The sequence below is a fragment of the Pipra filicauda genome, unplaced genomic scaffold, assembly GCF_003945595.2.
Source record: "Pipra filicauda isolate LSUMZ 115617 unplaced genomic scaffold, ASM394559v2 scaffold347_size1265977_pilon, whole genome shotgun sequence".
In the NCBI taxonomy this organism is placed as follows: Eukaryota; Metazoa; Chordata; class Aves; order Passeriformes; family Pipridae; genus Pipra; species Pipra filicauda.
The window spans coordinates 544,732-560,990 of record NW_024104473.1 but is presented as its reverse complement, the minus strand read 5'-3'; the positions used below and the strand labels follow the sequence as shown (position 1 = coordinate 560,990).

At 47.0% G+C, this 16,259-nt stretch overlaps 1 protein-coding gene across 5 annotated transcripts in view; it reads left to right on the top strand.

Moving 5' to 3' along the window:
* The window catches only part of SLC4A4 (solute carrier family 4 member 4), a 133,326-nt gene that overhangs the window by 103,285 nt on the left and 13,782 nt on the right, over nt 1-16,259 (top strand). For all 5 annotated transcript variants that reach the window (XM_039384337.1, XM_039384335.1, XM_039384336.1 and 2 more), the window contains 12 exons: nt 502-589; nt 1,330-1,484; nt 1,761-1,874; nt 2,590-2,764; nt 5,504-5,637; nt 7,957-8,228; nt 9,880-9,950; nt 10,170-10,358; nt 11,431-11,544; nt 11,870-12,031; nt 14,199-14,377; nt 15,292-15,364. In XM_039384337.1, the coding sequence (XP_039240271.1) occupies nt 502-589; nt 1,330-1,484; nt 1,761-1,874; nt 2,590-2,764; nt 5,504-5,637; nt 7,957-8,228; nt 9,880-9,950; nt 10,170-10,358; nt 11,431-11,544; nt 11,870-12,031; nt 14,199-14,377; nt 15,292-15,364 (1,726 nt within the window). The remainder of the gene's footprint in view (nt 1-501; nt 590-1,329; nt 1,485-1,760; nt 1,875-2,589; nt 2,765-5,503; nt 5,638-7,956; nt 8,229-9,879; nt 9,951-10,169; nt 10,359-11,430; nt 11,545-11,869; nt 12,032-14,198; nt 14,378-15,291; nt 15,365-16,259) is intronic.

Genomic DNA, 16,259 nt, shown 5'->3' with positions numbered 1-16,259 from the left:
TCCAGATGACAAAGAAGACCCGGAAGGACCGAAAAAGGACTTCCAGTAGGGATGTGACTATATAAAGCAACCTAATGAATATGCATTAAGCAAGAATATCTAATGAATATGTAAATGCTTTGTGTAATAAAGAGTCCTGTCTATCTGTCGTTTGGCACGTTCGATTAGAGGAGCTGTCCTCCGAACGTCCAGCACCGAACAAAGAATGCCCTTTTTGACACCCTCAGATTGGTGTTAAGAAGTTTGTTTCTGCTGCTTTTCAGTATCATAGGGTCATTTCCAACCCAAACTATTCTGTGGTTCCACGAAACAAGTCCCTGTGGAGGTGGACAGGCTTTGTGTGTTGCACGGGACATGATGGGCCGCAGGGTGTAACCTACTCCTGAGGTAGCTGGAGGCCGCTGGCTGCTTTTTGAAGTCATAGTTCTGTCTAGATGTTGTATAAATAATAAGCAATTTGTTTTGCCATACTAAATGGGAACAATCTCTTGGTTTTGTCAGATTTCTCTTCATTCTGCTGGGACCGAAGGGCAAAGCAAAGTCCTACCATGAGATCGGCCGAGCCATTGCCACACTGATGTCAGATGAGGTAGGTGTCTTGGCATCTCCCATGGAAAAGGAGTTCTCCCAGGTAATGATATCCATTTCCCCAGACTGGTCGACATGAATGAGCATTCACGTAAAGCCGGAATATCCAGATGTCACCTCCTGATTCCATCTGTGGACATAGTTATTGCCTCTGGCCTCATGGTTTTGTAAAAGCGTGACTAGAGGAGGCGTTTGTGCACCCCGTGTGTTTTCCTGCTGGCAGTCACTCTTGCAAATCAACTGTGAATTAATTGTTGAATTAATTCTGTTGTGGTCTGTGCCTTGTGTCCCATTCCACCATCCCTGTATCCCACAGCCACGCTTCCAGTGGTGTCATTATTTCTGTGTCACGGAATTGAAAATGAACCTGGGTTTGATAGACTAAGTAGGCGGCTTTGTAAAAGTGTCTTCTCAAATTGAAACTCCTTCTGTAGAGGAAAACTCTTTTTTTGGATAAAGAAATACATGATTGCTTTAGTAAAATTGTTAAAGGTTAGAAATGTACGTTTTGCTTAAAATTAGAAACATGCCTGCAAGAAAGAATCTTTGTCATTGTCCATCTGAAGGAAGGGGCTTTTCTGAGGGTCACACCTCCTCATGCCAAATGTCCTGATACTTCTTCAGAGGTTTTTGAGAAGGAATTAAGTTGGTTTTGTAGAATATAACTAGGCAGTTGCCTCTGGAGTCTGGGCTACAGAAGATGCAAACCTATTCCATATGAAATCTCTCTTTTCCTTGCAGGTATTCCACGACATTGCCTATAAAGCCAAGGACCGGCAGGACCTGATTGCGGGCATCGATGAGTTTCTGGATGAAGTCATTGTGCTCCCCCCTGGGGAATGGGATCCAGCCATTAGGATAGAGCCTCCCAAGTCTCTCCCTTCTTCGGATAAGAGGTAATAGCAGGAGACAGTGTCCATGATGAAGGACAGTGGGCATCAGGTCTGAAAAGCCGATGGGAAGAGCCGGTGCTTTGGTCGCACCAGGGGTATTTATTGAGTGACCTGCAGCTGTCTGTCCATATTTAGAAAGTCCTGGAGGTATTTTCAGGTCTTCCTTAGTAGCTGGAGGGAGGATGTTCCTGCAGTTCTGTACCTTTTAAGGTGATACAGGCACATAACAATGTAGCTGTGTTCTGCTTGGTCCTTCTGACACGCCGCGTTCTTGCCCAGGAAGAACATGTACTCGGGTGGGGAGAACCTGCAGATGAACGGGGACACCCCTCACGACGGAGGGCACGGCGGCGGGGGCCACGGGGACTGCGAGGAGCTGCAGCGCACGGGCAGGTGGGTCCAAGGGTTAAAAAGTCATTAAAAAGGACAGAAGGTGACATGTACCTGTCTGCCACCATGTCAGAGCAGTCCTGGTGTTGGTGGGGAGCTGTGAGCAGGGGAACAAGAGGCTCAACAGACACATGTTTCAAGCTGGCAACGTCAGAGCCACGTGGAGTTTATAAGAGTTAAATGCTGTCTTGTCTGGCATCGTACAAAAAGGCATGTCTGCAAGTGAGTTCCCTTGTTCTCCAAGATTATTTCCTGTGTGTTTTTACATCCAGTTCTTTTGCTGGTTAACAATTTGAAGCATTTTTCCATGTAGCAGATTGTTTGGCTCGCCCAGCCATGGTGTCTGCCATGTGGAGAAATTTAGTCAGGGATGTAGACCAGAGTTAATCTATTTTATTACATCAACTAATATAGTTGGAGAAAAAAACCCAACAGACAAGCTTCCTGAACTGCAAACTGTAGTGGTCTGTTTTAGCAGGGCTTGTGTTCCTGAAATTTGTCTCTTTCCAGCTGCATCGCATGTTCAAGATATTATCTATCTTTACAGCATTATCTCTGATATTCCTGGACCACCACAGCTGCAGTAAGACTGTGTGTAATGTGGTGATCTCACTCCTTTGAGATAATACCTCATTGCTGGCAGTGTCTCTGATGGCTTATCATGGTGACTTTCACTGTAAAACATTTTTCACGAGTCTCCTCTTTCTTGTCCTTGCAGATTCTGTGGGGGCTTGATCAAAGACATAAAGAGAAAAGCACCGTTCTTCGCCAGCGACTTCTACGACGCTTTAAACATCCAGGCCCTCTCAGCCATCCTCTTTATCTACCTGGCCACTGTCACCAACGCCATCACTTTTGGGGGATTGCTTGGGGATGCTACGGAGAACATGCAGGTGAGCAAGAGCTTTCAGAACCAACAAACAGCATTTCATTCTTACTGTCCAGTCAGAGGAGCGTTTGGGCACCCACAGAGCTGGAATTCTGGATACAATAATGGAGTTGTCCTGCGTTTTTACTGCTTTCTCTGCTGTCATTGGCTGTCCTTTGACAGACTGTCCAGGAGTTACCTTAAATGGTGATTAAAAGCAGGCCAGGAGGTGGAGAAGGTGTTTGCTCCTTCCCTAGAGAGAAGTTCCTCTGATCTGCTCTCAGTTGTACCATTTCAGTCCAAATAAGTTTGCTAAGTCTGATTCAGACTTTCCATGTCTGAATCCTCTGCCTGACTCCTACAATCCCTGGGCTTCTGTCTCTCTGGTGAAAAAAACATCCTAAAATTCATAGGAAAGCGAGTAAATCAGGAGATGTGACACAGGAGAGAACTGTAAGGTTTTTAGAAAGATGAATTTTGAAGTAGTGGGAGATCCTGAGAACCAGCTGGCATATCCATGGGCAGGCTGGATCAGCGGACAAGGCAAGAGTTGGGGCTTCAAAGGATAGCTCGGGCTAGAAAGGGATTCTGCATTAACAATGCCATAGGGGCTTCATGTTAGTGGAATAATAGGAAAAACAGGAGGTTGTATTTAGACAGATTCAGTGCAGCCACATCAAATCTCCTAACAATAATTAAGATTGTAGTGACAGTGACTAAATTACTAATTTAAGCAGGTTTAATTAAGTTAAACATAGAAAAGGAGGGCGTGTATCTGGAGCTTTGTGCTTCCCTGTGATGAATTACAGGCTAGAGGAAGATCCAGCAGCCTGTGGAGTACCAAACTTCCTTCTCCCCTGTGCTGACTGTTTGCCTTTTCTGAGACTCATGGAAGTCAGGAACGGAGGGGCCTCTGGGACCCATCAGTGAGCAGCACTGGGCTGTCACTGGGTAGCAGAGCAAAGCCTGTCTGCTCTGCTTCTGAATGAGGTGCAGTCTTTAAATTAGAAGGAGAAAGGGGAAATGTTACCCGATTCCAAGTTTAGAATCGCTTTATTGTGAGTGGCCAAAAGCCTCTTCTGTTACCTTTGTACCCTGTGAACGTGTATTATCAAGTAGCAAAAAAAGAAAAACGGTATTTTTGTGTCTACCACATCACAGTTCCTGTGTGTTGTTGGCTGCAAAGAGTGATGTGGCTGCTGCTGGGACAGGCCCTGAGCACGGCTCATCCCTGCTGCCTGTCCCGGGAGCTGCTCCGGCCGGTGCTTCCTTAACAGCTCGCTCCAGAGTTCTGTGTTTCTGCGAAAGGACACTATTCTTAGCTTCAGACACGTGGAAGAATGTAGGGAAAAGAGATTCCAGATGCGCTGGCCGCAAGGGCCCTCTCCATGAGTAATACCAGAGGAGCGGAGGGGATCGGCTGTGTGGATGCCGTTCCTCACCCGGGAGCAACCGGCTCATCCTCACAAGTCCCCCAGAGGCAGCCAGCAAATATTACTTTCCTCAGTGTAAACACTGATTTGTGTCTTTCCAAGGAAGAGAGACACAAAGCTGGACTTAAATTCTTCACAATACCCCTGATAAGTCAGGAAAACTGCAGCCCCATCCCTGCGGCGTATCATGGATGGAAGGAAGGATCTGCATGTGCTGTTAATTAACATGTGTGGCATTAATGAGGCTGCTGGTTCACACAGCTCCAGCCATGCAAATAAGCCTGGGGTTAAATCCACCCCGGGTTGTTGGGAACATGTTCCTGGAGAGGGTAATACTGATGGCTGCACGTCCTATTCAGTAGAAGATGATGCTCTTATTACTCCTTTAAAACTCAGTCAAGTGTAAATAGATTAAGAGTAAATGAGGTAAGATCAGCACGTTCTGCACACTCGGCCAGTAATCACATTTTATTGCCATTTATATTTCATCTACATTTTTCATTTTAAAAGTAGACATTGTCCAGCTACAGCTGGACATGAAAATCCAAGAATGCACCAAGTGTGCTGTTCTATCCTTCTCCAGCCAAGCTGCTTTGCCACGCGTGCCAAAGGTAATTGTAGAGCTCGTTAAGTATGGAATTTATGGCTTGCTGGTGACATCTGATGAAGTTGGGTCTTAACACGTGGCTTCTGGGTGAAACAACCTTGTTTGGTTTGTGTCTTACTTACTAAACCAGTGACTTGAAAGAGAGGCAGGTTGTTTATCTAGGAAATGTCTGCTCAGTTGGAGAGAGAAAATATCCCATGTCCGTTGTCCGGGGGGATTTCGGTGCCATCCTGTAGCCACGCTCTGCTACAGCTGTTTGAGGAGTCACGCAGACGTGTCTCTTTACTGTCAAAGGCTTGGAAGATCATAGAATGATACAGTGGTTTGGGTTGGAAGGAACCACAAAGGAGTCTGGTTCTGACCCCTCTGCCACGGGCAGGGACGCCTTCCACTAAACCAGGTTGCTCCAAGCCCCATCCAACCTGCCCTTGAATGTTCCAGGAGTTCTGAAATCCTTTAAGTGGTCCTTGAAAATGCTCTCCCCCCCCTTGTCAAATATAAGATACAATATATAGCGTTGATAACCTGTGGAACTCAGATATCCAAGGGGGGTTGGTGGTTATCCGGAGTAACTGTGGATTGTGTGGGACCAACACATCTCAGTGTGAGCTGCAGGAGAGGCAGAGGATGCTCTTCTCTTGCAGCCCACGGCCGGTCACCGGCAGAACTGCTCATTTCTAAAGGGTTCTGCAGCAGAAGTGACCCTTGTGCCGTGTGTCCGCAGGGCGTGTTGGAGAGCTTCCTGGGCACGGCTGTCACCGGCGCCATATTTTGCCTTTTGGCTGGTCAGCCCCTCACCATTCTGAGCAGCACAGGGCCCGTCCTGGTCTTTGAGCGGCTCCTCTTCAACTTCAGCAAGTGAGTACGTGGGGGGAGAGGGCGGGGGGGGAGGAATGTCCCATGGTAATGAAATCCCAGCCAGAGAATGAGCTGCCTGGCGGTGGGGAAGGAGGGGATTTAGTGCACGAAATGAAACATGTCGTTGTTCCCTCTTGAGATCCAGTGCAATCACATCAGGGATTTTCCCGGCACGCATGTCCCAGGGCGCTGCCCGGTGTGTGGCTGCCTGTCTCCGTGAGGCCTCCTGGAAAGAAATCCTTGGCCAGTTCAGTCCTCCATGAGCGATTTGCTCTAGTTACAGTGTGCTGCTCCTCCCAGCCACTGCTTCCCTGGCTGCTCTGGATTTCCCACAGGAGCAAAGAAATCAATCCAGGTCTTCACTAACGAAATCCTGCGGGTCTCAAGGTTACCAAAAATTTGACCTTAAATCTCTAATAGTTTGAAATAATCACTATCATTTGTGAAAGCAAAAGTGCCTGTGATAGAAACAGCCCCCAGAATTCCGCAGTGGAGCTTTCCTGCAGTAAAGGCTCTTGGATTTTTTCCATTTAACTGGTATAAAGAGGTTCTGCTCCCTCCCCTTTGTTGATAGCTGACACCCAGAGCCAAAGGGAGCCCATTTTGTTAGGTGTGCTCATTTACCAGTCCCACATCTGCAATACCAGGAAAATACACAGGAATCCCTAAGGGAATCAGTGGTGTCATGGATGATTTTATGCATAGGGCTGCTGATCCTTGGGCCTGTGTTTTGCGAGGAGATCATTTTAGGTTACACAGAATACACCCCAAATCCCTTGCAGCCCATGTTCATGGCATTGCAGGTTGTGCAGGACTTGTGTTCCTACACATAGGGAGGGAATAGGGGCTAGGAAAAGAGATGAAAAATTAATTATCCCAGAGAGGGAAACTGTAAGCTGCCAAAGGGTTGCGAGCTCCACAGTGGAACAAGAGGGGAGCACCTTTCTTTTCTTATTTTGGCTGGAATAAATGAATAGAGTCAGGAATGGGCATGCTGCACCTGTTGGCATGTGGCAGGCATGGCACAGCCCAGGTGCAGCACACAGCAGGAAAAAAGCAAGATGGAAAAGCACTTTGTACTGTTTTGGCAGGGAGAAGGTGGTTATTTTTAACCTGAGGAGGAGGTGGTGGTTATAAAAACCATTGTCCTAACAACCTGCCGGAGCAGAAAGGCAGGAGTTTTCAAAGGGAGCCTTTCTCACAAGGAAATTGGAACCGAGGACTGTGATTTTTCTGTAATGCATTTGTGGTTGTTCCTATTCACAACGTGCTGTTCCCTCCTGGGAGCAAAATTAGAAAGACTTCCCATCTACTGACTCATTTGAAGTGTGACTTGTGTGTGTGTGTATGGAGGGATTCCTAAAAGCACCTTGTGGACCCAGACATGTGCCTGGCTTTAGGTGTTCCATGGTGCCAGCGTGGGGGGAGCGATGCTACAGGACACAGTGCTTTTCCACCTGCTCTGTCAGCTTCAGACATGCTGCAGGAATTTGAGGGGTAAAAGCCAAACTAATATAGTTTGAAAGTCTTTGAAGTTCTTCAGTGGTGTGCAGCCAGGGTGTACCTGGGCTCCTGCCAGCTGCTTTCACGTGGATGGCAGCTCCTGCCCCCTCAGGCACAGACTCCGGATATTTCAAAGCTGTCACTGGGGTCTTTTGTTATTATTTTTTCTCCTTCTCTTTTTTTAAATCACTTTGTTTCTTACTTGCTTCTTACCCTCTCCCAGGCCAGGGCTCCTTGGCTTCCAGGGCTGGGGCTGCCAGCCCCAGTACCTCCCACTCCCTTCCTTTCCCAGAACAGACAGTAACCTCCCTGGCAGGTCCTTATCTGTGCCAGTGTCCCCTTTTGGCACTTATTCACTCCTAAAAGCCCACCTTTGGACTCTGTGCCTGCATGGCACTGCAGCCTCGAGCGGCAAACACAGGGCCATCGTTCCCAGGAGGGAACAGTGCAGTTGGCTCCGTGGTTCTCCTCAGCTTGCCAGTCCTGGCACCAGGGTTTGTCACAGGATCACAGAACATCCCAAGTTGGAAGAGACCTGCAAGGATCAGCAAGTCCAACTCCCTGCTCCTGGCAGGACTACCTAAAACTAAACCATATGACTGAGAGCATTGTCCAGATGCTCCTTGAGCTCTCTCAGGCTTGGTGCCATGATTACTTCCCTGGGGAGCCTGTTCTGGTGCCCGACCACCCTCTGGGGGGAGAACCTTTTCTTTATGTCCTGTCTCAGCTTCCCCAACACAGCTTCATTCCACATAACATCTGCTTTGTACTTCCTGATCAATGTTTTCCTTTCTTGCCACCCCTGTCTTGTTGCAGGGACAATGACTTTGACTACCTGGAGTTCCGCCTCTGGATCGGCCTCTGGTCAGCCTTCCAGTGTCTCGTTCTCGTGGCCACCGATGCCAGCTTCCTGGTCAAGTACTTCACCCGCTTCACTGAAGAAGGATTTTCCTCCCTGATCAGCTTCATCTTCATTTATGATGCTTTCAAGAAGATGATCAAGCTGGCGGATCATTATCCCATCAACTCCGAGTTCAAGGTGGACTATATCACACATTACTCTTGTGCCTGTAAACCAGTAGATCCAGGTAAGAGAGTGTTTCATTACCTCTCCAGTTTGCAGGTAGCAGGTGGCATTTACTCTCTTTTTCCTTTGTGCTGCAGCCCAGATAATAGGTAGATTATTCCTTCTTTATCGGCTGTCTTCAGATACCCTATCTTAGTTTTTTTTGGAAGCTGAGGGGTGAATTTCACTGTATGTCCCAACTGGAATGTTCGTATAGCCAACCTTCCTGGGACTCCTCCTGTGAGCAGCATGACCAGTAGAGAAGCTTCTCTGCACCCTTGTCTCCTTGCATCCCTCTGGCTGTCAGTTCCAAACGGCATTCCTCTGAGAATTCCGTGAAGGGGCAGAAGTGGCGACCATGTCACTGCCATGGAGATCAGGTCGCTCCTGTTTCAAGTGCTGGAGCTGGATTTATTCAGGGTGTTACCCAAACATGGGTGGTTCCCAGCTCTTGGTTGCATGGATGAGTGGGAAAGCGCAAACAATTCCTCGCTAAGCGGAAGGGAAGTGTATCCAGAGGGCAGCCTATCTCCAGAGCGCGGGCTGCACGGCAGATAGAGCCTGTGTGTATAGGTCTGGGTACTCAGCCGGGAACAAAGGGAAACAAAACCCAAATCCAAACAGAGGGAACGCTGGCTGTACCATTAGGGAAGCAGGGACCACTCCTTGGATCCTACACACAATGAGGAGTGAGTAAGAAGCTTGGTCTGTGCTCAAAGTAAACTGCAGGTTACCTCAGCACACCTGTCCAACAGGAAAAGCTGCTGGCTGCTCCTCGCAGGTGTCAGGAGCCGGTTCCCTTGGAGCTGGGTGCCTGCCTTATTTATTAAACACAGGATCTTGGCGAGCACATGGATGCTGCTCTGGTGCTGCCTCCATTGGAATGGCACAGAGCCAGGACGGTGGGAATGGTCAATGCCAAGTCTCCACTTCCCGTTGAAACACCTGTGGCTCCCCAGACAGCAAAGGAAAAAAAAGTTTATTCATGCAAAACCTCAGTAAAACCGTGAGGGCGGAGGTGGCGAGCCTGTTTGCAGCAAGGACTGCATTCCTAAATGAAATTTCAAATCCATGATTCCTAATGCTGCAAAAGCCAGAGGAAAACGTGTCACTGCCACAGGGAATGCTGCTCCTTCTTTCAAAGGAATTATCCCCATCCTGTTGATTTCAATTACTTGCCATCTTTTTGTTTCCTTTAATTCAAAAAATGTGTTTGTGCTGGACGCTAAAATGCATTTTGCTTTTCTGGATATCTTGGGGGTTGTGCTTACATTTGAAATTAATCATTAGAGTGTTCTGTGGATATTTAGTTTAATCCAGAAATCATTAGAAAAATATTGGAAACCCATCAAATGTTATATTGTCTGTCTGGTTTTCTGGTTTGTGTGGTTTTTCTTTTTTTTTTTTTTTTTTAAACCACGAACTCCAAAAAAACCCTCAGTTAGGTTTGGATTATGTTTCACTTAACCTTTTCTTTCAGTTTTGTGAGTGATTGATGATTGAAAGCTTTTGAGTCTCTCTGAAACAACACTTGTGACTCACTTTACTGGAGCAAAGAGGTGGCAAACAGCTTGATGGAGTCAAGAAATTACTTATTAATTGGAATTTTCTCTCCTCCCTAGCTGTTTCCTGCATCCTGCTCACCATACACCCTTTTCTCTTCTCTCTTGCAGTTAATAGCTCGTTCTTTAACAGGACAGCGGTGCTGTCAGACGATGAGCTGGTCTATTCCTCCTCTGAAATGGTGAGTTCCCCTTGGGAGGGCACGGATCCCATGGGCTGCAGAGTCTCAATGGTGAGCTTTGGATCGTGAGAAAGAAGTGGAGCTTGATGGGTCACATCCATTTGTGGGGGACATGTGTGAAGGAAGTTGAGACACAGAGTAATAACTCCTTTTAGTCAGACACCAGCAGGAAAATGGTCTCACCCAAATCATTCTGTGATTCCCTTTTTTTTCCTGCAGGACAACACCACCATTGACTGGGCTGCTCTGACAGCCAAAGAGTGCTTGAAATATGGGGGAAAACTTGAGGGCAACAGCTGCGACTATGTCCCTGACATCACCCTCATGTCTTTCATCCTCTTCTTCGGCACTTACACCTGCTCCATGGCCCTCAAGAAATTCAAGACCAGTCGCTATTTTCCCACCACTGTAAGTATCTCCTTTCACCCGAGCAGTCTTCCCGAGGGCAGAGGTCAGCCTTCCTTTTGGAGTAGCTGTCACGCACACAGGGAGGGGTGCTCTGCAGGGAAGCCAGGTTGGACTGGTTGGGATAAAACCATGGAACTGGTTAACCAAGGTATGCCTGGGATTGCTCCCGGCGGTTCTGGAGGGCGCAGCTAAGGCACAGAAGAGCCAAGAGGAGCCATAATCTCTCCTGGGAATGTAGCAGGCGTTTTAAAGGCACCAAAGACAACACTTCCAAACCTACAGGCACCTCTCAGGTGCATCTGCTTGTTTTGTCCCCTCAGGTGAGGCTCCCACTCCAGGCGTGCGAGCCGGAGCTTTCCGTGTGTGCCAAAGCCGTGTTTCTCTCTGAGACTTGCCCCATTTTTGGCATTCTGACACACAGGGATTTATCCTGCATGGATGTTTACTGTTCTGCTGTGTTACAATTGAACCTCTCTTACTTTTAATAAAAAGGAAACAAATTCCATCCGGGCTGGAATGCAGCTCAATTTATCTGTAACCATGTGAACCCAGGAAACCAGGAAGGAACAAACGACTCTGGAAAGCTCACACAGTTCCAGGCAAGCACAGTGGCTCCTGCACAGTTAAATTTTGGGATCTGACCAGTGGCAGCTTTAAGTTGTCATATTCCAGTGACTTCAGCAGAGCTGCAGTCTTAGGGATTTAGCTGAGAAGCCTGGTTTGTTTTCCTGTCAGCTTAGGTTGACTTATTACTTGAACAGCAAACAACGTAATCCCTGCCAGTCATACAGAGTATTTTATTTGTGGACATTCGTGTCTTCCCATCTCCTAAAGGGAATTTTATGACTTTCCATTGTGTTGTTTTCATGCTTCCATTTAGGCTTTCAGACACCACAGTAAAGTACCAAGGCACTTGTAGGCAAATGGCACCAGACATGACAGTGGGCATCTTTGTGGAAGAAGGAACGCTGAGTTTGTCTCACCACAGGGTTTCATGTAGACACTAAAGCATGGGTGAAGCAGTGTTTTGTGGTGCTCACTCCTGCTGTTATGATACCACCTTCTCTTTCAGGCCCGGAAGCTCATCAGTGACTTTGCCATTATCCTGTCCATTTTGATCTTCTGTGGAATAGATGCCCTGGTTGGTGTGGACACACCAAAACTAATTGTGCCAAGTGAATTCAAGGTATGTCATTGTCAGGCCTGTGGAAGAGGTTCACTTCCCCCTCCACCTGCCCTGTATGGAATGACTTGCCCTCAAAACAGGAACGTAGTTAGTGCTCTGGAAAGGGCTGATTTACTCAGAGGATATCCTTTTTGTTAGCATCATTTGATTGGCCAAATCCTGCCTCCATACTTGGAACCTTTCCTTGTTAGTGGGAAGGATGAAATTGTCACAAACCTCAAGTGTCTCCCTGTAGTCCCATTGCTGGAAGTACACCTGGTTTTGGGATGTCATCACTCCTGTATTGCACCTCCAACAAGAGCTTTCTTTTCCCTGTCCTTCAAAGCCAACCAGTCCCGAGAGGGGTTGGTTTATCCCACCTTTTGGAGGGAACCCCTGGTGGGTGTACCTGGCAGCAGCCATCCCTGCCCTGCTGGTGACCATCCTCATCTTCATGGACCAGCAGATCACCGCCGTCATCGTCAACAGGAAGGAGCACAAGCTCAAGGTGGGTGTGCTTTGTGTCTTGAGCACTTGCAGGGGCTTTTCCTCCTACCACTTTGCTGCTTCACGGACATGAGCCTATTCCCTGTCACTGGCTGCTGTTTTTAAGGAGGAGAAGTTGCTTTGTGGTCGCTGTCAAATACAAGCAATAAGCTGGAGAGATTTGGGACGTACCAAGGGCATAGCCCCAGTTGGATGTTATTTAAAGAAGAGCTGACACGAAACAGCCTAGGATGTAGTTGTGTTTTTAAAATAAACTTTCCAGACTGGTGCTATGCAGTTTTTCGTGCCTGTAGGGTTTTTCCTTTCCCTGCACAGTCAGTTCTATTGAAAAATATTTCACTCCTGTAAAAGAAGACTCTCTTCCTGATAATAGAACGTGTGGTGTGACCTGTGGGAGTAAAGACCCCCTCAGAACACAGGTAATAGTGGGTCATTATTCAGATACCTGCAGCTGTAACCTTCATCAGTTACAGGGAGAGCTGTTGGAAATGGGAAGGGAGCTTTTGCTTTGAAGAGGAGGATGTTTCAATTGACATGGTCACTGTGGACATTAGACAAGTAACATGTGATTTGAGGCCATCCTGAGTCTGACCTGGAGGAGAAAGTCGGAGTACCGGGGAATGGGATAGGTTTGTTGTGCATAGTGATAATGGCACACAGATGCTGGCTCACAATTTAAAAAAAAACAACCCTCAGAACATCCCTGTTTGCCACCTGCATCTGGGCAATACCTTTGATACTGGGCCCTCATCTTCCTCAGGGCAGGCTGATTGTTGCCATGGTCTCAGTTTTAGGTCTGTCCCCTGCACCTAACTAAGCAGACATAGCATTTTGTTAACCACTGGGAGAATATATTCACTGTTCTTCCCCCATGAGAAAGAGGCCCCTCATTTCTGCAGCTTATAAAGCTTATGAACCACAGAACGTGGTTTTGCTGTCAGGCCTGGTGTACTTTTTTAGTAACAAAGTTATAAACACTCCAGCAAAGTACTGTTAATATAAAAAATGTATTCCCTGCTTCCCTTTTTACATGTGAACTCTGTATTTTTTGGAATTGGGGCTTCTCAAGTCCCATCCTGTTGCTTTGAACCAAAAAACACCTTGCACATAAGATTTACTGTAAAAAAAAAAAAAGGTCAGTTTTTTTTCTGCTCATCCCTTGCTAAAGCCTTGGCAGGGTGTCACAGGGTGCCTGTCCCAGTGCCACCAGCCAGCCAAGGTAAGCAGTGCACATGTGAGGAAAACAGTGAGGACTATTCAAGAGGAGCTGGGTTGCTTTCCCTCCTGGGTCATCCTAGGTCTGGATTGGGTTTTTTTCCAATAAAATCAAATTAAACAGGATTAAAAAAGAAGGCTAATCTGTTTTAAAATAGCACACCTTAGAGGTCTGTCTGGTGTTTTTCTGAAAGTCCCTTTCTTTGGTGGCTCTTTTGTTTCTTCACTTCTTCTCTTGGCACTTGTGACCACTGGATTTCCTGTGTTAGTTCATGAAAGGATTTAAAAAATAGAGGATCAGGGGTCTTTGAAAAGGAGTCAGGAATGAGGGCAACTTTTTCCTTTGGATAGGGAATGAGCCTTCAGCTGTTCTTGTTGCATTCCATAAGGAACCTAGGATTGGGTGTTGAGGGAGTTGCTTCCAGCACCAGGCACCATCTGCAGGGCCCAGACCCGTTGGGAAGTCCTGACTAGGAAATCCTGCAGTTGCTGAACATGAGTTCAGACCTCACTCTGAGACAGCCAGTGGCACCTGTTACCTTTAGGCAGGCACCATATGTCTGTAAGGTGGCTTTCTTCCTTAGTTCATCACACTGCAAGTTGTTGTTCAACAACTGCTTAAAACTAAAATTAGGCTTTGGGCTGTTTTTTTAAAGGGTGGTTTGAGTGTTTAAAGCTCTGTGTGCATCCAAGCATCACTTACAAGGATGTGAGATGACTTGGGGCACAACCCATCTCTCTCTCTCTTTCTCTCAATCTCTCTATCTATGTATCTATATATTTATTTTGAAAGCTTGCTTATGCTGTTTACAAGACCCAGTGTATATTTGGTGTTTGGCTCTGTTTGCCAAAAGAAATTGTAGAAGGAAGTGCCACCTGTCCAGTGTGCCTGTGCCCCGCTCCGTAGGCATTTGGAATAATTCAGCTGAAGGTTGTTTGTCTCCCTTTCACAGAAAGGTGCTGGATATCATCTGGATTTGTTCTGGGTGGCCATTCTGATGATTGTCTGCTCCTTCATGGGGCTGCCCTGGTATGTGGCTGCTACCGTCATCTCCATCGCTCACATCGACAGCTTGAAGATGGAGACGGAGACTTCAGCCCCTGGAGAACAGCCCAAGTTTTTGGGAGTGAGGTATGTCCAACCGCAAAGGCCTTAATTACTGTGTTTGCCTGTAAAATCCTTTTGTACAAAGAATTTTGTGCTGCTCTCTCCCTGTTTCCAAAGCCAGCCGTGAGATTAAGCAGCACAAGTCTCTGGCGATTCCTTGGGCAAACCCCAGGTGTGACTCCTCAGAAGTTTATTTGGCCAGATCAGATGCAGTTTTCCAGTGTTAAAGAAGATAAATTACCTGCAGATTTCTTTATCCATGGAAATGAGGCATTCCTTAGCAAATGTAATGGTCAGACATGCAAACCTGTTCTGCCTAGAGCAGTCAGCTCTACTTAATGGAGTTATTTTTTCTGTGTTTGGTTGCCTTAATTAAGTGGTCTGAAGTGCTTCCGATGGGAGCACTCCTGGAAATCAGGCTGCTTGTTTAGGCAACTAAATAGAAACTTAATGGCCTGACTTACAGTGCTCAGAAATATTAGTGGCCAAGCTTTTTTGGAAGTGGGAAACCCTATGGACACTGATGAAGGCACATGTTCGGCACCTTGTGAAGGTCTCAGCCATTTTTCCAAGCTGCTGGAGTGCTCTGAGCAGGACTCACAATATGTGACTGATCTAAGGGTGGAGAGCTAACGATTTTTTCCCTCTCTAAGTATGGCCGTGTGGGGAATTTGGAGTGCTGGTTAATGGTCTGTAATGTTTAACATGCAAACACACCCCTCCTCACTCAGTAGCAGTGCTGTGTTGACCCCAAACAGCATAAAGAAACCGATCTGGGGTTTGAAAACAGAGCTGTGCAGGGCTTGGTCAGGATCCAGCCACCTGTCTGATGCTGTAGGCTGAAAAACGTGGCTGCAAAAGTGAGTTTTTGGGCTTTATGTTGCGTACTCAGAATATAAAACCAAAGCTATGGTCCTCACCCAGTGATGTTGTTTCAGGGAGCAGAGAGTCACTGGAGTCATTGTTTTCATCCTGACCGGGGTGTCTGTCTTCATGGCTCCCATCCTGAAGGTAAGGATGGTTAACAGTTCTTTGGAAGCTTAAATCCAAACCTTTTGGAAGGCAAACCCACCATGATTGTAGTGTGCTGCAATAGTGACGAAGTTCAGGGCTGGGAGTCTTGGGCGCTGTGATTTTTTTTCATTTTAAGATTATTCTTCCATGTTTGCATAAAGTTAAGTTTCCTTTTCTTTTATGATTCCTTTTGTACCTTTGCCATGCCTGCATTTTATGGAAAACGAATCACGGATAAAGCTCAAGAGTATGGAAAACATGTTTCTGGAGGAAGTAGTGTAATTAAATGGCATTCCTTCATCTCCTGAATCTTTTTTTCCTGTGAGTTTAGCCAAGACTCTGGACAGATGTGCTGCTCATGGATCTAGGTAGGTTGCTATTTTCCAAGACCAGAAATGTGTTGGCACGTAGCCACAGAGAAATGCATCCTTAGTGGATCATCAGATCGTAGATGGGAACTGGAAAACCTGCTTATCCCTGTCTTGTGGAGGACACAGCCTACTCTGGGAATGGCGATGGAAGCAGTGCCAAGTGCAGACATGCAGTCCAATGGTAGATGTCAGCTGCAGGTGTCCTTCTTCATGGATCCCAAGGCCGATGGTAGAAGCAGGACATGTCAAATCAGTGGCACTGTGCACTGTAACTCCGGGAGGGAGCATATGGGTGTCTGGAGGAGCATTTGGAGGAGGCAGAGGAGTTTTTGGAAGCCACAGGGGCTGCGAGGCACAGTGAGATGTGAGCCTGAGGGGAGGAGGCAGGCAGGCAGCAGCAATGCTGCCTGTGGAGAGAGTGGAAACAGTGGCTTTCCAAAGCCAGCGTGTTTCTCTTCTTCATTTCTAAGGTTGTTTGTACTGCTCGAATTTTGATGTCTTGGTAACAGTTTCCGTCTCTG